Genomic DNA, 15,294 nt, shown 5'->3' on the forward strand with positions numbered 1-15,294 from the left:
GAAGGGGGAGGAAGAGGAGTGTTATATTTTGCTTTATGCTCATGATGATCTCAGGAATATGATATATGTAATAATGATTGTGGATTGATAATATGAGTTCTCCTTCTCATACTTTGTAGGAAGAGGAAGTCCGATGGGGAACTTCAAGCAGGCAATCGATAACCAATTATAGTTATAGGCTAACCCGTCTTGGGGACATGAGGATTCATGGGAGTCCATGCGCTAGGCGGCAACGGGGGGCCTGCGCCTCCTCCCACTTCCGTCTCATCTTCCCTTCCCTCTCGTCCCTCTTGTCTCTCAATCATCCATCCTCCATCATCTTAAAACATCCCTTCCACCCACTTTCCTTTTAAATCTCCGTTTTCCTTTTCGTACATAATAATACCATACTCCTTCTCCTCAATAACCCATTGTTTCTCTTTGTCCCGTTTAGTATCTCGAATCCTCTGTTTACTTTCCTTCAGCCACATCTCACAACCCTCCCAAAATGGGCTACGTCCATTACATCGCTCGACGATCTGTCGAGCACCCCTCGGTCTCGAACCTCTTCAAGAGGGCTGTCGAGGACGCTCCTAAGCTTGAGGTTCCCGTCTGGGGTCAGGTCGTGTTCGGCGTAACCTTCTTTGCCATCATTATCGGTCTCAGTCTTGTGAGTAACTCCTTTGCTTAGAACGACCCTCGGTCTTTTGATATATGTCCGTCTAACATCCAAATCAGCTTGAGTACACTCTCAAAGATGTCATCGCGACCCTTTGCATGGTAGAGACTCCCTCTGCTGCCATCACCGTTTCCCAGCCCAACGAGGACGATGTCCACGACTCCAAGGAGGGTCTCCTCGAGACTGGCCCTGCCATCACCCTCGTCCACCAGAAGCCCATCACCTCGAGCATTCGCGGCACCATCCGCCACCTCGTCGCCCATGCCGGCCGCTGGTCAAGGTTCCGGGGATACAAGCTTCATGTTCTCTACTCCATCTCCTTCTCCATGGTCTCTGTCATCGCTCAAGGCATGACCTCATTCCTTCCCGGCAACGCCATGTTCGGTTCCGTTATCGCTGGTGTCGCTGTTGCCAACCTCCACGCAACCTGGACACACAAGGTCATCTCCATGCCCACTGACAAGAGTCTCAAGGAGCGATTCGTTCCCCGCTCCAACTGGAAGGCACTCGTCCTCCCCGCTGCGGTCCAGGCCTCGGCTGTCCACGTCTCCGCCTACCTCGCACAGGGCCTCGCCATCGTCCTTGGACTCGACAATCTTGACCCCGAGAAGATGCGTGACTACAACAGCTCCCAGTGGACCTCGCTCATCCTCCGATTCGTCGCCGTGCTTTTCGTCCTCCTCTTCAGCGCTCTCTTCATCGTCCTTCCTGCTCTCGTGACCCTCATCCGCGTCGAGGCATCCATCTTGCCCGAAGACCAGGACACTATCGTCCCCTTTGACCGTAGCTTCGCCGGAAAGGTTGTCCCCAAGATCCTCGGCGGTTCCGGTGCCATTGGTTTCGTCGATGCATGGAGGTCTTTCACCTGGGAGGCTCGCGGCCGCTTGATCAAGCTCTACTTCAAGATTTCCACCATCATGGCTGTCCTTGGATTCCTGTTTGCCCAGGTCATTCTCTTCGAGATCTACTTCATCATGGGCTCTGCCCTCAAGGAGTACTTTTACGAGATGCAGCGCCGCAACCACGGCGGCTCCCACTACTAAATCTGACATGTTAACGAATCTGGAAATGGGCCACAATGCCGGACGCTTGAAGTCATTGTTCTAAGCTTTCATACTCGGTAACCGTATTTCGTCGCTTCATTTTCCTCGTGTGAGATCTGGTCAAATATTTACATCTGGATATGTGGATCGGAGAGTTTCGTCGCGCGTCAAGATTAGGGAGTTTTTCAAGGCGGGAGCATAATGCAAAGCCGAATTCTTGTTTTTTTTTTTTAGATATAAAGCGAACAAAAAAAAGAACAAAACAAATTCACGTCCCACCTTTTCTTCCTCATGCTCCACTCTCGAAATATGTCTTTCCACGTGTTGACGTTGCATACAATCTGATGAGATTGGCTTCTGTATTCAATTTGAAACTATGACATGATATTCTCCCTACGACTGACCCACCCGTTGAAATCAGCAAGCACGCCATACTGTCAACGACAGCACAATGTGAAGCGAGCGAGAGCAAAAAAAAAGAATGATTGGTACCCCAGATATGATTGGTACCCAAGATTCATGATAGATTGATTCAAAGATCGAAAAGTTTATGGTCGGCCCACTTTACATGTTCATTTTTCTTCCTTAATATCTCTCTCCTTCGTTAATGTTGTTCATTGTCGTTGTTGTACGTTTGGTCGTTAAATCAAATTCTGATGCTCCTTCCTTTCATTTTCTCTCTCTCGGGGAGCGCTCCTTTTGATTTTGATAATCGAGAATCGGTCATCGGTCGTCATCCATCAAATATGTAAATAGGTTGAAGAAAAAAAGAGAACATGGGAAAAGAGGGCAAAAAGGGATGACCCCGTTCCATGAGGAGTAACGAAGTGTTCAACTACCACCAGCTGCAGCGCAGCGTCAAGCAAAGGTAAAGAGCCAAAATGCAAATGAGAACTCCTTCTTCCCACTCTCCTGCCCACGCCAAAGACCGCGCCCCAAGACCGCGCCCCAAGACTGCGCCCAATGTAGGGGAAGATATATCACTCCCCTCCCACCACCACCTTCTCACTGCTTCTAGAAAGGGGTGAGGGAAATGGGAGACAAAAAAGACAGTGAAGAAAGACAAAACGCCTACGCTATGCACTGTACCCAACCTCGGTGTCGAAAAAAAAGCAAAAACACCGAAAGGTTCCTCAAACGCACCGAGTGCATGCTCCGGACGGTCTAATAAACGCCACTCCAAACCGCAAAGAGAAAGAAAAAGATGATAAAGGGAGCTTGGAAAGGGAAAATGATGGGATTGGAAAAAGCCTTGAAGCCGGCTGCGAGGCTTATTCATCTCTGGAGAATGGAACGGTGTCGTACTTGAAATTACTCGATCGTGCTGAGCACCCTTCTGTGCGATTGCCCTTGAGGCGATACTCGAGGATCGTCCTTCTTTTCTTCCGAGGTAACCACGCCCTTCAGCACGACCTCGAGCTCGGAGAGCCTCACTGGCTTGATGAGGAACAAGTTCACGCCGCTAATGTAGGCCTCCTGCTGGGCCTCCGTACTTGCTACTCCCGTCAATGCGATGATAGTCACTGGCGGCAACCCTGCGTCCCGCTCATGAGCGCGGATCTGCCTCGTGGCTTCTAGACCGTCCATCTCTGGCATGTTGATATCCATAAGCACAACGTCGATTCGTGTTCCTGTGCTGGCGGCCTTGAATGCATCTACGGCCTCGACACCGTTGGTGGCGAGCAGGGAACTGTGGTGTAACTTGTCCACAAAAGTACGGAGAAGTCGGAGGTTGATTGGATTATCGTCCACAGCAAGGCAATTAAGTGGTCGGTGTGTGGACTTCGAGCCCCGTACTGGACTGGAATTCACAGAACGGACCTCTGGCGCACTAAGCGCAGTAGTCATTGGCGGTCGCTGGATGTCGAGGAAGCTATTTCTAATATCGGGTGTGGTTGGTCGTGCTGGTTTCAGGGAATTATCCTGAACTGGGACGTGGTTCTCCTTCAAACATAGGCTCTCCACTGGTGGCAACGTAGACTCAGAATCGGCCTTTGTTGCGCAGGAGACGATGCGCGCAGCGTGGCGATCCAGACAAGAAGTCAAGGCTTGGGCGAACTTATGTGGGCCGCAGGGTTGCGCTATGCATTCGAATATCTGTCCTGGCACTGTAATTGCGGTTGTCGATTGCGCTGATGCAGCGCCCTGGCATACCACTATCACTGGCGCAGCAGGAACGCGGTCCAGCTTGTTACTGTTATCTGCACGCAGGCGTCTAGCACCGGATTCTGTGGCCACGAACAGGTCCGGAGCTGGCTGGTTAGGATCGCCCTGCTTGTAAACATTCATTTCAAACCAATCGGTGCAAAGATTGTCCAAAGCCTTCATGCTCAGTAGAGTAGCATTTTTGTTCTTCAGACTCTTCACTGGCGTGAAGTATTCGTCTTCCTCGTCGAATCCTACAAATTGGACGTTCATGCCTTGAGTCCTCTTTGTGATGGAAAGCAGTTGTTTCTCAGGAGTAACGCAGCGAACAGCGGGTGAGAGCATCGAACTCTTGAGCGGGCAGTAGACAGTAAATTTTGTACCGTAGCCCTTCTCACTGCGAACCTCGACGTCACCACCAAGCGATTCGACGATCTGTTTGACGATACTGAGACCTAGACCAGTGCCTTGGCTTAAGGGGTTCTCTTGGGCAAATGAATGAAAGAGCCTGTTGTTAACATAGTTCTCGGACATGCCAATACCAGAATCTGTGCAAATCAATCGAAGCTCGGAGTGCTCATCCTCTGGATCTCTGCTGGGTGTCACCTGTAGCTTGATCTTGATATAGCCGGCCGGAGTGTATTTCAAGGCATTTCCAAAGAGATTCATCAGCACCCGTCTCCAAGCGCCAGGCTGTGTACGGAACACATAGTTGCTACTCTTGTTGATATCAACAATGATAGATATGGGCTGCGAGTCAGAGCCAGGGGCGCCTTGTCCCTGCCCTTGCCCGTAGAATGTTTGTGTCGTTGATTTCTGGAAGTTGTGTCCAGCAAAGACAGTCTCGAGTACTTCTTCTGTCAGAACACTTAGATCAACGTCGGTGATCAGGGTTAGAATATCATTTGTGTGGCTCTGTGCCGGACTGATCGTATGCTTGGTGCTTTGTGAGCGCTTCTTTAGGCGCTTCGACGTCCCTCGTGTTAGATTGTTTATCTTTGCAAAGTCCAGTACCTGTCCAAATTAGCGATGAAATGGAGGCAAAGACATACAATTATACATACATGATTTATTGTGTCAAGCAGCGTCTTTCCACAGGTTTCGATGGTTTGTGTCATGCCTGACTGGAAATTGTCGATCTCAGAATCTCTGAGAAGCTCGCAGGAACCGAGTATACCATGCAGAGGGGATCTCAACTCATGACTAATCGATGAGATGAAGTCTCCCTTCGCAGCATCTGCTAATTTAACATCAAGACGCGCTACTTCGGCCATAATGCTGTTACTGAATGCCGCAAGATAGCTAAGCTCTTGTTCGGACGTGAAAACGCGGATGGGGTCACAACTCCACATGATAGCGCCAGCGCACCACCGGTCACGGTGAGAATCCCATAACGGATACAAGACGAGAGTTCTGGCATTCGGGAACACTTCCTTGAGGAGATTCTCATCATCCTGACTTTTTGCTGATTCCGGTCTTTTGGTCGTTGAGCTTATGAACGCCAATGTCTCCGTCAACGGCTTGGGGGCGTCATTTCCGAATGGGTCGGTGAATTGAAAAGTCGGCTCTTCATCATCGTCAAAGTTAAAGATTTGGCCGTGGGGATAGGTCCGCAGTAGATGTCGAAGGAAACTTTCGTACATTACGTTGGTACCATCGGGTGAGGCAGATGCAGCTCCTGCAGTTGTTGCGGCACCTAAGATTGCGCATGCTTTGTCTTGCCCAGGTTCCGCATCAGGAAGGAACTCATCGTCCACAAGTCCACCGAACGTGCTGACCTTCGCATCAAAGAATATCGTGCCGTCCGATTCAGTTGCGCCACGGATCATGTTAGCGGCCCTGGTAAATGTCGTTCTGACCTCGGGGGAAATGCTGTTCTGCTGGGGTTCATTCTTCGTAGCCGATGCGGTCTTCGAGGGACGAGAATCGAACATCAATTCGGACGCCGGGGTGATGCTACCAGGTCCACTTTCGGGCGAAGTCGCGATTGGGCTCTTTACACTCGGGCTAAGGGACTCCCCGCTGTCCTTCCTTGGAATGGCTATCGTCTCTTGGAAATCCAAATGAGGTGGTACTGCTGAATTGACTGTGTTTGATCGGCGCTTCCGTGATAGGGGCAGTTGTTCTGGCACAGGCGACGTGGATTCGGCAGCCTCCCAAGGGTCTTGCCACCAATCTTCCAAACTTGATTTCCCCTCAGCAAACGACCCCAACGAACGAACCATGACCCCACCGCGTCGGTGGTCATCGGTTGCCCTCATCATCTCCAGGTGTCGCATTACGGTATTGGCCATGTCCTTAAGGAACGAGATCTCGGTCTCTGATAGCCCATTGCGAGGGACTTCGTCTAACACGCAATATGTGCCAATACTGTGGCCACTAGGGCTTCGAATGGGCACACCTGCATAGAAGCGAGAGTATGGAGGGCCTGAAACAAAAGAAAAGTTCCTGAAGCGGTCGTCCAGAGAAAGATCGTTAACAATCAAAGTAGGGACATTGCTATAGTCGTTTGGCCGGCCCGCACAGCCTAGCATAGGAAGATTGACGGTAGAATAGCAGACACTCTCATGCTTTGGGAAAGCGGTAGTTCCCCAACACAATCGATCTCCCGCAATTTGAGCCTGGCCAGTCTCGAGACTCAACGTGCGGGTCGCTTCAGCCAGGATATAACAGTTCCGTCTGTCGAAGAATGAGATCAGGCATCGTCGGGCATTGAGGCGAAGGGCGCCGAGTTGCGCGAAGGCTGTGAGCGCCTTATCGTCAGAGGGGAAAGTAGTTTGAACGGGCCCTGCTGGGAGTACTGGCAATTGTAGGTGTGTGGGCGAGTGCACGGGAGCGTCGGTAAAGGTTCCTTGGGCGTGAGAACTCGAGACAGCAATAGAGCCAAGTCTGGGGCGCTGCGAAAAGTGCCAGTATCTGTTGTGGAGGGGTTTAGCATTGAACGAGAAGGGTGAATGAGGAGAGGAAATCAGTTACCTATAGAATTCACGCTCTTTTGTTCTCTCCACCTCCATGTCCTTCTTGGCCGCTCGTCTGGCAGCATTAGCGGTGTCTGCTCCAAACGGATCCATTGCGATGCGTGGGGTGGTCGTCGCACGTCGCAGAGCAGGAGGTGGAGGAGTAGGAGGGAGGGAGAGGGGGGAGGGCAACGAGCATGCCCTTGGACTTTGCGCAGGCACTGACTACGACAGGCGAGGAAGGCCGAGAGAGAGGGAAGAGAGAAGAGGAAGTAGTAGACGAAGAAGCGAGGCAAGAACAAGGCAGGCACAAAATGAGGAGGAAGTGGAGGGACCGATAGGGCCGACCTACCAAAAATGTGAAGCCGAGAACTAAACGACGTCGGACCGCGCGTTATCGATACTGGACTTGGATTGGATAACGACGTAGGTATAAGTTAGGTACTTGAATTTTGGTAGTGAATTATTATTGGGTGACTTGGTTCTAGTCTAAGCAACCTGAATCTACGAGTATTACCTGTCCCTATATCTCCTCCTCTTGTTCGTCTTCACCTTATTAATTAACGACCTCGTCTACTTTGCAGGTATAGGTAGTCAGTCATAACGCAATCCGATTACAACGAAGGCGGTGGGCTGGGCTGGATCTGGATTGGTACATCAGTCAGTATCCAGTAGTAGCATAGCCAGCGCGGCCTCTCCGGATAGAAAACCAATTTCCTCCGTGTCGTATATCATCCATGATTAGGTTAGGAAAACATGACTTGGCTTGATCTTTCTCTTTCTGTGTTTTCGTATATATGGGTACTAAACTCCTGAACTCGTATTTATGGGTGTGAATGGTAGAGCGGAGTGGAAATTAATATATGGAGAGTACCGACCTACCTACCTAGGTAGGACGAGTAAGACTGACTGTCGAATTCAGGGTCCAAGAGTGAAATGGCCTCCAGTACTACCCCAGCCGTGGCTTGTTGCTTTTCTCTCTAGTCTCTACGAGTAGCACGGCACCATGGCTACAATACAGGTCCGTCGTATGCCGTGCATATTCTTCTCAAAAATAGCTTCTTGAATCCCTGTCAAATTTTGGTTTTGGACTACAGTTGATTGAGGAGTGCTCCTCCACGACGTCCAACAACAATGCAAATTCTGCCCACACAGAACAAACCTATCATGAACACATCATGTTATTACACAAGCGCATGAGTCAGGGCCCAAAATCACTTCAAATCAAGTAGCGCTCTGCGGAAGTATTGCTAAGGCAAAAAATGGTGTTGGTGCGGTTAACAATTTGATGGCATAAGCAGTACTAATAGCATGTCTTTTTTCTTCCCTTCTACGCAGCGCCCGCGTTCTCCACCTCGCTGCCGTTCTCCTCTGCCTCGATCACCTCGACCGCCTCTCTAGCCTCCTCTTGCTCTGCTGCAGCCTTCGCCTTGTCTAGCACGTGATTGATAATATGTGGGTTTTGCTCGTTGAACAGCCGAAGAAGGATGGCTTTGCGTTCGTCCTTGTCCACCATCAAATTCGCGCTTCCAGGGTGTCGCCATACGGGCAGCACCATGTCGAATGGGAATCCCTCCTCGCCCTCGCTCTTTTCGATCCGCATGAAACAGCACCCAATATCTAAGTCCATCAATTGCTCACCAACTTCTCCCAGGTCGTGATCGCCGTCCCTGGGTAGCTTAGGGAACATTTCGATGAGCATCCTGTGGAGCGTGTCTCTCGATTTGCAGGTGATGATTCGCTTCGTTGCCCAGGGTTCGAGAATTTGGATACCCTCGTTCTGTAGACGCCAGGGGGCTTTAAGCACATCCTTGTCCTTGATTCGATGGGAAACAAACATGACAACACCGCAGTGAATGAACTTCATGCCTCTCTCTTTGTTCTGTGAGATGATTGTCTTCGCAAGTTCCGAAGTGTAGTAGATCTTGTTCAGAAGCAGTCCCTCCTTGTTCTTGACCATGAAGCGGTCCCGTGGGAAGCGTGGGGAGATGCCAAAGAAGTCCAGAATGTCATTCATGGTAGGGTCGTCGCCGCGAAGGTACTCGAAGTACTCCTTCTGATTACTCTGATTCTCCGGCTTGAGCTTGGTCACCTGCTTTGGCTCTGGCTTTGGCTCAGACTTTTGCTCCGGATTGGGTGTACCGTTGGCTACAGCCTCAGGTACTTCACTGTCTGGAGCTTCGGACCCTGCAGATTGGTCCATGACATCAGGTTCCACCCTCAACCTCTTGGCCGATGCCTCGAGTTCAGCGTCATCGAACTTGCGCTTTGTGGGCGAAACGGGCGCAACTGCTGCCTCATCCTCCACGGCCGATAATTCAGGCTGCTCTGATGCGGGACCAGTGGCTGGTGTTGCACTCCCAGACTCCGGCTTGTTCTTCGCCGCCTCGGATTGTTTGCCGTTTTGTGGTTGGGCAACCTTGATATCATCCAGCTTCTCAAGAACGGCGATGAAAAAGCCACCAGTGTCCTGAAGGTGAGGATAGACTCGCACGCAGTTCTCAAGGGGTATGCGCTCTTCTTCCGAGGTGGAGGTCGGCGGGAAAACACCTGGAACAAGTTTGTCTGAGAATCGGCGGCCGGGTTGCTCTGCGTCATACTTCTCCTTCGTCTTCAGGAAGGCCTCGTAGCTTGTAAACATATGATTCGTCTTTCCTTCACCATTCAACGAGGACGTGTCAAGCACTTTCCACTTGTTCAACCCTGGCTTGCGCACTAGATTGGGTAGATGATCCGAGCAGTCGACTAATCGAACCTTTGAGACGCCTCCGCATGCCACGATTGCACTCGCTACAACAGCTTCGTTCTCCACGGGGTTCATGCTGCAAGTCGAGTACACAAGACGCCCACCCTTCTTGAGCAATTGGAGTCCACGGAACAAGATGCGCAGTTGAAGGCCATGTAGACCGAGGCCATCTCTTGGGGTCCATTTCTGCCAGACATTCGGGTTCTTACGGGCGGTTCCATCTCCAGAACAGGGAACATCAGCAAGGACTCGGTCAAATTTGAGATACTGCTTCTTTTGACCTGGTGCAGTTGGGAGCTCGATGGAGGGGAAGATCGATGCATCATGTTGTGTGACAATCAAGTTAGGGAAGTTGAGGCGCTTGACTTGGTGAACCAACATGCCAGCACGCTTGTAATCCGTATCGTTGGCAATGAGCAGGCCGGTGGATCGTCCATCATCGGTGTAGTCGCCGTCCGCATCGGCGGTACCGTGAGAGTCGCTGTTGGCTGCCTTCTTGACCCGCTCTTCTTCGTCGCCATGGATCATCTCTGCTAATTGTGCAGACTTGCTTCCAGGTGCTGCGCACATGTCCAGAACCACCATGCCTGGTTTGACATCAAGAAAATGTGGTGGTATCATGCTCACGACCTCTTGCCTGCTAATGTTTCCTGACGTCGTCTCTGCCACTAGGAACTTCTGAAATTCGGCGAACGGAGGATGGCGACGAATGATTTTTTTGTGCGTCTTCATGTGCCAGACCAACTCATCTGGAAAAGCTGGAACGGACTCGGGCGGAAGAACAGGCTCTCCCTCGAATTGAACGGACTGGATCTTGGGAATATAGCGTTGCTTGAAGATTTCGCGGACGGCAAGCGCATCACTGAAAAGTTAGAACATATCGCGCCTACAAAAGATAGAAGCTGTGGTGACTTACGACTTCGTACCAGTGAAGCGGAAGCTATTCGGTAGGTCTGAGGCCAGGGCTTTCCACATTTTCTCGAACTCTTCCTCTTCCAAGAAGCCGCCCTGGCGATAGTAGGTCTCATAAAGGTCATTCTGCCTTACAATATCTGACCATGACTCTGAACGATTATCTCCGCCTCTGCTGCCACCACCACGATTCTTGCCTTTGCCTCTAAAGTTGCCGCGGCCACGACCGCCACCCTACGCATGGTTAACTTCAAAATTTTCGCATCAATTGGAATAATCCAAGCGAGGTACGACTTACACGTCCGCGTCCCATTGCTGCTGTCTAGTAGAAATGCGATTGCTTGAGAGCAGAAGAGACTGCATGCGATGCGATGCGATGCGATGCAGCAGCAAAAGCAAAAGTTATTTGGGTTAGCTCCGGCCCCACGTGTTTTGGAAAGCAAATCTTGGCACGACTAGCGCCCACAACCAAATTCATTCCCCAGCAAATTTGCCCGTCCTTCCTCTCTTCATCTTCGACACTTCATCTTCGAACAATCGCAAAAATGGCCCCAAAATCGTGAGTCAACCCGCTCATCATCATGTCGATGCATTGCTAACAATATTCTCTATAGGAGCGTCCCCTCCAAGAACGACATCGCCGTCCCCGAGACGCTTCTCAAGAAGCAGAAGTCCCAGCAGAAGGCAAACGATGCCCGCGCTGCCGAGTTGAAGAAGAAGCGAGAGGTTAGATAATATGACTCCCTAGATCTGCATCTGCAGTTAGGAGTATCACAATTGGCTAAGACTATCTTAGGCCAATAAGCAAAAGCGCTCCGTCATCTTCGAGCGTGCCAAAGGCTACACCGAGGAATACCGCAAGGCAGAGCGCGACCTCATCGAGGCCAAGCGCACAGCTAAGCGGGATGGCTCTTTCCACGTCCCCGCTGAGCCCAAGTTGATCTTCGCCATCCGTATCAAGGGGTAAGGAATTCAGTCCCTTCTGCATGCAAAACTTCGACTGACAATATTCTAGTATCAACAAGATCGACCCTAAGAAGCGCAAGACTCTCCAGCTCCTCCGTCTTCTCCAGATCAACAACGGTGTATTCATCAAGGCAACCAAGGCTACTCTTGAGATGCTGAAGATCGTTGAGCCATACATTGCTTACGGTTATCCTTCCCACAAGAACGTTCGTGAGCTTCTCTACAAGCGCGGATACGGAAAGGTCAACAAGCAGCGTATTCCCATCACCGACAACGAGGTCATTGAGGGTGTTCTTGGACAGTTCGGAATCATCTCCATTGAGGATCTCATCCATGAGATCTTCACCGTTGGCCCCAACTTCAAGCAGGCCTCCAACTTCCTCTGGCCCTTCAAGCTCTCCAACCCCACTGGCGGTTTCCACACCAGGAAGTTCAAGCACTTCATCGAGGGTGGAGATCTCGGCAACCGTGAGCAGCACATCAGTGCTCTCATCAAGCAGATGAACTAGGCTAGGAATTGAATTTTTTGGTGGCGTCAAGGCTTCATACCCATTATATTATGACAAAATGAAACAAGTTTCAGCAGACTTGATCTGCGATCTCACTCACCAAAATCATTTTGTTGATTGTTTACGTGATTTGACTTTTTGACTGCTTGATTTTCTTTGCAAGTCAATAAATACACTTCGACCTGACCTGGTGAGTTGAATATATAGCATGCCGTGTTATGCCTCTGAGCTTTATCAAGACGTTAATGTGCCCAGATTGAGCCGAGACAATCTGGACCGTTCTGTGTAACCGTGGCGTATATTGGGTTGATAGCATATTACTCACTCGATGAGACAGAGAATTATTCCTAGCAGAGCTGTTCGATTCTCCTTTACTCAACGGGTGCCGCAACGGAATTGTTAAGATGCGGTCAGAAAACAGAAGGGTTCGCGCCTTTGTTGCGGTTGCGGCGCTGTTCAGTCTCACGATCTACCTCTATGGAGCTCCGCTCTCCTTACCCCTCCAGCAGGGCGCACTGATTTCTCCAGTCTCAAAGTCGACCGAGAAATTCGCATATGCAACATTCCTACGTTCTTCAGATTTGTCGGGCTCCGGTAACTTGACTGATGAAGGATCATTGCAGAGTGTTCTTGAAGATATCAACTTTAAGTCGACGCGACTGTTAAACTACCAGATCCGGCATGCGGATCGGACGAGGACAAGGCTAGAGGATGTGCCGTTCTTAGTACTTGTCCAGTCCGATGCCCCCCAGGCTCAAGTAGTCAAACTTGAGGCTGAGGGTGCAACTATCGTAGTCGTGGAACCTATCGAACTTCCGGCTGGACCTCACGATGAGCTTCTGAGCGACTCGCCCTATAGAGAGTTGCTGACCAAACTTCGAATCTGGCAGCAAGTAGATTATGATAAAATCTTATACTTGGATTCGGATGCCTTCCTACTACAGGACCTGGATTCTATCTTCTTAGATTCAAGCCTAAGCACGATGTCGAAGACCAGGACCACCAGCCAAACAGACTCTGCGGAGGTCATGCCGCCCGAGACGTACTTAATGGCCGCCTCTTCTGATACCCGAGGCCGCCAAAGCGGGTGGAAAGAGCAGGAACAACATGATCATCTCTGCGCATGTTTTATGCTCTTATCGCCGTCGCTCGCGCTGTTCGACTACTACCTGTCCATGCTTGCAACGCTAGATGCTCCACTGGACTCTGCGCACCCCGAACAGGATCTATTGCGCCATGTTCATGAGCGACATGGCTCTATGCCATGGAAAGAAATATCCGTGCAATGGAGCACCGGTGACAGCGAGGACGACGGAAGTCGGTTCAAAGGTGCACAGAGCGTGCATATTGAAAGTACGACTGGAGAAAATGCTGTCGATGGTTCGTGGAAGACATTGGTTGAAGAGATGGAGATTTTCTATGTCATCTAGAGGAAAGTGATACAATTAATTAATGACTTATCAGTATCTTTGTATGCACTCGTAGCACTACTGATAAGAACAGTACCGTGTTGAGACCGATGCGCAGATAGTCAAGACTCAAGCTAGCGCAACCGTGCCGCAAACTATTTTGGGGGTCTCGTTGTAACCAGCATTCCTCATACCCTCCGCACCCGGTCCCCGGTATTTCGTTGCAGAACATCTGGGAGCAGAACATAATGCGGAGACTATGGAGTCTCAACCTCCCGGTATCTTCTCGTATCTACCTAGGTAGTGCGGGAGCTCGATGTGATCTGTTGGGTGCATAGCAAACTTATCCATGCACATGGCGAATCGAGTGGACCCTGCTGTCGGCTCAACAAATCCACGCTTTCACATGCTTCCAAGCTGCACCAACGTTTGCAACAAATTTAGACTTTCCGTCATGCGAACCGGGCATACGAGACTGTGACTTTTTATCCTGACCTGCTGCACCCGTCCTCTTTCATTATCATGATCATTGAACCCTCCATTCCTAGCATTCTGCTTTCGCTGGCCCTGAGTCTGTGGCATTACAAACGTTGACTGGTATAACCTCTCCACCTGCCATGGCCCAGCATGACCCGTCGCCACCGGAGTTCGAAGGATTCCAAGTACAGGAAGACCGGAAAGACCCTCAGCCCAGCATGATTTTCTCCATTCTCCCGGCTGTTGTGCAGAATCGCATACCTGCTCTACCATCACTCCGCCGATCCATCACAGACCTACACACGCGAACGTTGCACGCAAAAAGTCCAAGCATAGATACCGAGATATCTGTGCCGCCAACTCCTCCTCCGAGATACTGTTCAAGACCAGGGAGCGGAACTGCTACGCCCACTCTGTTGTCACTCACACCGGCCGATGGGGAAGAGACAGACGGGGAAGATGCATCGTTTCAAGGCAGCCTCAGCGAGCGGCCTCAATCATCAAGTTCCACTTTCCTCCCACCATTTTCCTTGTCGGAGTCGGAGACCGGTATCAATTGGAAATATGCAAATCAAGGTAAGAGATATTGAACGGGGATTTCGAACATATCTGATGATCTCTTGTAGGTATCAATTTGACAACACAGGCGTATCAAGAATCTAGCATTCGAGCACGACGACCGAGCGAAGGGTCTGTGACACTGACTCGGCAATTATATCTTCATGGAATTACTTATCTGTTACGAGGACTGCCAGAAAACCTGACTCCTGATGAAAGCCTGGGTATCATAGCCGCAATCCCACCTAGTCTCATGGATCTCAACAGCGATCTCAACGATCATGCGATGATCTCGATTCCGGAAAAGAAAGAAGATCCTAGTGTGGAGGATAGTGGGCCTCCATCATTGCTCCATCGATTAACGGCCATTGCAGTGTTTCAAACATTCGTTCTTCTACAGCTGTTGCTCCCCTATGTAAAGCTGTTCTTAGGTCATGCGTATCGCTTCGAGAGAAAACATCAGATCACACAACGTGTAATGAGCAAGAGTATCACCACAGTTGATGAGCTGAGTCGAAGAGGATTACAGCTGTCGCATACCGTCTGCCAGATGAACGATGGAAAGGTTGGGCAGGCGATCAACGATCTAACTCTCTGGTGGGTCCGCGGCTTGACGGGTGGCCTTCAACAAGGGATTACGGACGGGGTCGTCATGATCCAAATGGAAAAGGACTCGAATCGCAATCGCAGAAAGAAAGACACGATCTGATGGTTTCTGCATATTTTAGAGCATTTACCCCACTGTATGGCAGCGTTTATAGACATGATACCTTTGAATGAATTCCCATTATGTTTGAAAATACCGAAAAAAGTAAATTTGATCTTACATTGTCCCTCTACACATATGTCATTTACATCTAGTTACAGCATGATGTAGTTTCAGATCAGTACCTACCTACCTAGGTACATTGGTG

The 15,294-nt window shown here is 50.2% G+C and overlaps 6 protein-coding genes across 6 annotated transcripts; 4 read left to right on the forward strand and 2 right to left on the reverse strand.

Annotated features, from left to right (window-relative positions):
- Window positions 1-487: 487 nt before the first annotated feature.
- Window positions 488-1,701, forward strand: BU24DRAFT_456861 (uncharacterized protein; the record flags this gene model as incomplete). The annotated part of the gene is made up of 2 exons (XM_033531484.1): window positions 488-649; window positions 718-1,701. The coding sequence occupies 2 exons, from the start codon at window positions 488-490 to the stop codon at window positions 1,699-1,701; spliced, it is 1,146 nt and encodes a 381-aa protein (XP_033389171.1).
- Window positions 1,702-2,923: 1,222 nt separating this feature from the next.
- On the reverse strand, window positions 2,924-6,917 carry BU24DRAFT_438222 (uncharacterized protein; the record flags this gene model as incomplete). Its single annotated transcript, XM_033530245.1, has 3 exons — window positions 2,924-4,860; window positions 4,911-6,637; window positions 6,836-6,917. The coding sequence occupies 3 exons, from the start codon at window positions 6,915-6,917 to the stop codon at window positions 3,013-3,015; spliced, it is 3,657 nt and encodes a 1,218-aa protein (XP_033389172.1). The 3' UTR covers window positions 2,924-3,012.
- Window positions 6,918-8,070: 1,153 nt separating this feature from the next.
- Window positions 8,071-10,833, reverse strand: BU24DRAFT_361378 (cytosine-5--methyltransferase NCL1). Its single transcript, XM_033524143.1, has 3 exons — window positions 10,760-10,833; window positions 10,466-10,695; window positions 8,071-10,411 (listed from the first exon to the last, which is right to left on the reverse strand). The coding sequence occupies exons 1-3, from the start codon at window positions 10,772-10,774 to the stop codon at window positions 8,134-8,136; spliced, it is 2,523 nt and encodes an 840-aa protein (XP_033389173.1). The 5' UTR covers window positions 10,775-10,833; the 3' UTR covers window positions 8,071-8,133.
- Window positions 10,834-10,998: 165 nt separating this feature from the next.
- BU24DRAFT_445978 (60S ribosomal protein L7) lies at window positions 10,999-11,962 on the forward strand. The gene is made up of 4 exons (XM_033530735.1): window positions 10,999-11,020; window positions 11,076-11,187; window positions 11,258-11,424; window positions 11,477-11,962. Exons 1-4 carry the CDS (start codon window positions 11,007-11,009, stop codon window positions 11,934-11,936), a joined length of 753 nt encoding a protein of 250 aa, XP_033389174.1. The 5' UTR covers window positions 10,999-11,006; the 3' UTR covers window positions 11,937-11,962.
- Window positions 11,963-12,278: 316 nt separating this feature from the next.
- BU24DRAFT_416509 (glycosyltransferase family 8 protein) lies at window positions 12,279-13,393 on the forward strand. The gene has a single exon (XM_033526468.1). The coding sequence runs from the start codon at window positions 12,341-12,343 to the stop codon at window positions 13,364-13,366; it is 1,026 nt and encodes a 341-aa protein (XP_033389175.1). The 5' UTR covers window positions 12,279-12,340; the 3' UTR covers window positions 13,367-13,393.
- Window positions 13,394-13,553: 160 nt separating this feature from the next.
- On the forward strand, window positions 13,554-15,183 carry BU24DRAFT_416510 (uncharacterized protein). Its single transcript, XM_033526469.1, has 2 exons — window positions 13,554-14,398; window positions 14,449-15,183. The coding sequence occupies exons 1-2, from the start codon at window positions 13,963-13,965 to the stop codon at window positions 15,087-15,089; spliced, it is 1,077 nt and encodes a 358-aa protein (XP_033389176.1). The 5' UTR covers window positions 13,554-13,962; the 3' UTR covers window positions 15,090-15,183.
- The last annotated feature ends 111 nt before the right edge of the window (window positions 15,184-15,294 follow it).

The sequence above is a fragment of the Aaosphaeria arxii genome, assembly GCF_010015735.1.
Source record: "Aaosphaeria arxii CBS 175.79 unplaced genomic scaffold BU24scaffold_1, whole genome shotgun sequence".
Classification (NCBI taxonomy): Eukaryota; Fungi; Ascomycota; class Dothideomycetes; order Pleosporales; genus Aaosphaeria; species Aaosphaeria arxii.

Excerpts from the sequence above, each read along its gene's own strand:
- BU24DRAFT_361378 (XM_033524143.1), bottom strand. Across the intron at positions 10,412-10,465 it reads CGCTTCACTGGTACGAAGTC|TGATGCGCTTGCCGTCCGCG; the intron begins GTAAGTCACCAC and ends CTAACTTTTCAG.
- BU24DRAFT_445978 (XM_033530735.1), top strand. Across the intron at positions 11,188-11,257 it reads AGTTGAAGAAGAAGCGAGAG|GCCAATAAGCAAAAGCGCTC; the intron begins GTTAGATAATAT and ends AGACTATCTTAG. Across the intron at positions 11,425-11,476 it reads TTCGCCATCCGTATCAAGGG|TATCAACAAGATCGACCCTA; the intron begins GTAAGGAATTCA and ends ACAATATTCTAG.
- BU24DRAFT_416509 (XM_033526468.1), top strand. The coding sequence starts at position 12,341 with ATGCGGTCAGAAAACAGAAGGGTTCGCGCCTTTGTTGCGGTTGCGGCG.
- BU24DRAFT_416510 (XM_033526469.1), top strand. The coding sequence starts at position 13,963 with ATGGCCCAGCATGACCCGTCGCCACCGGAGTTCGAAGGATTCCAAGTA. Across the intron at positions 14,399-14,448 it reads TTGGAAATATGCAAATCAAG|GTATCAATTTGACAACACAG; the intron begins GTAAGAGATATT and ends GATCTCTTGTAG.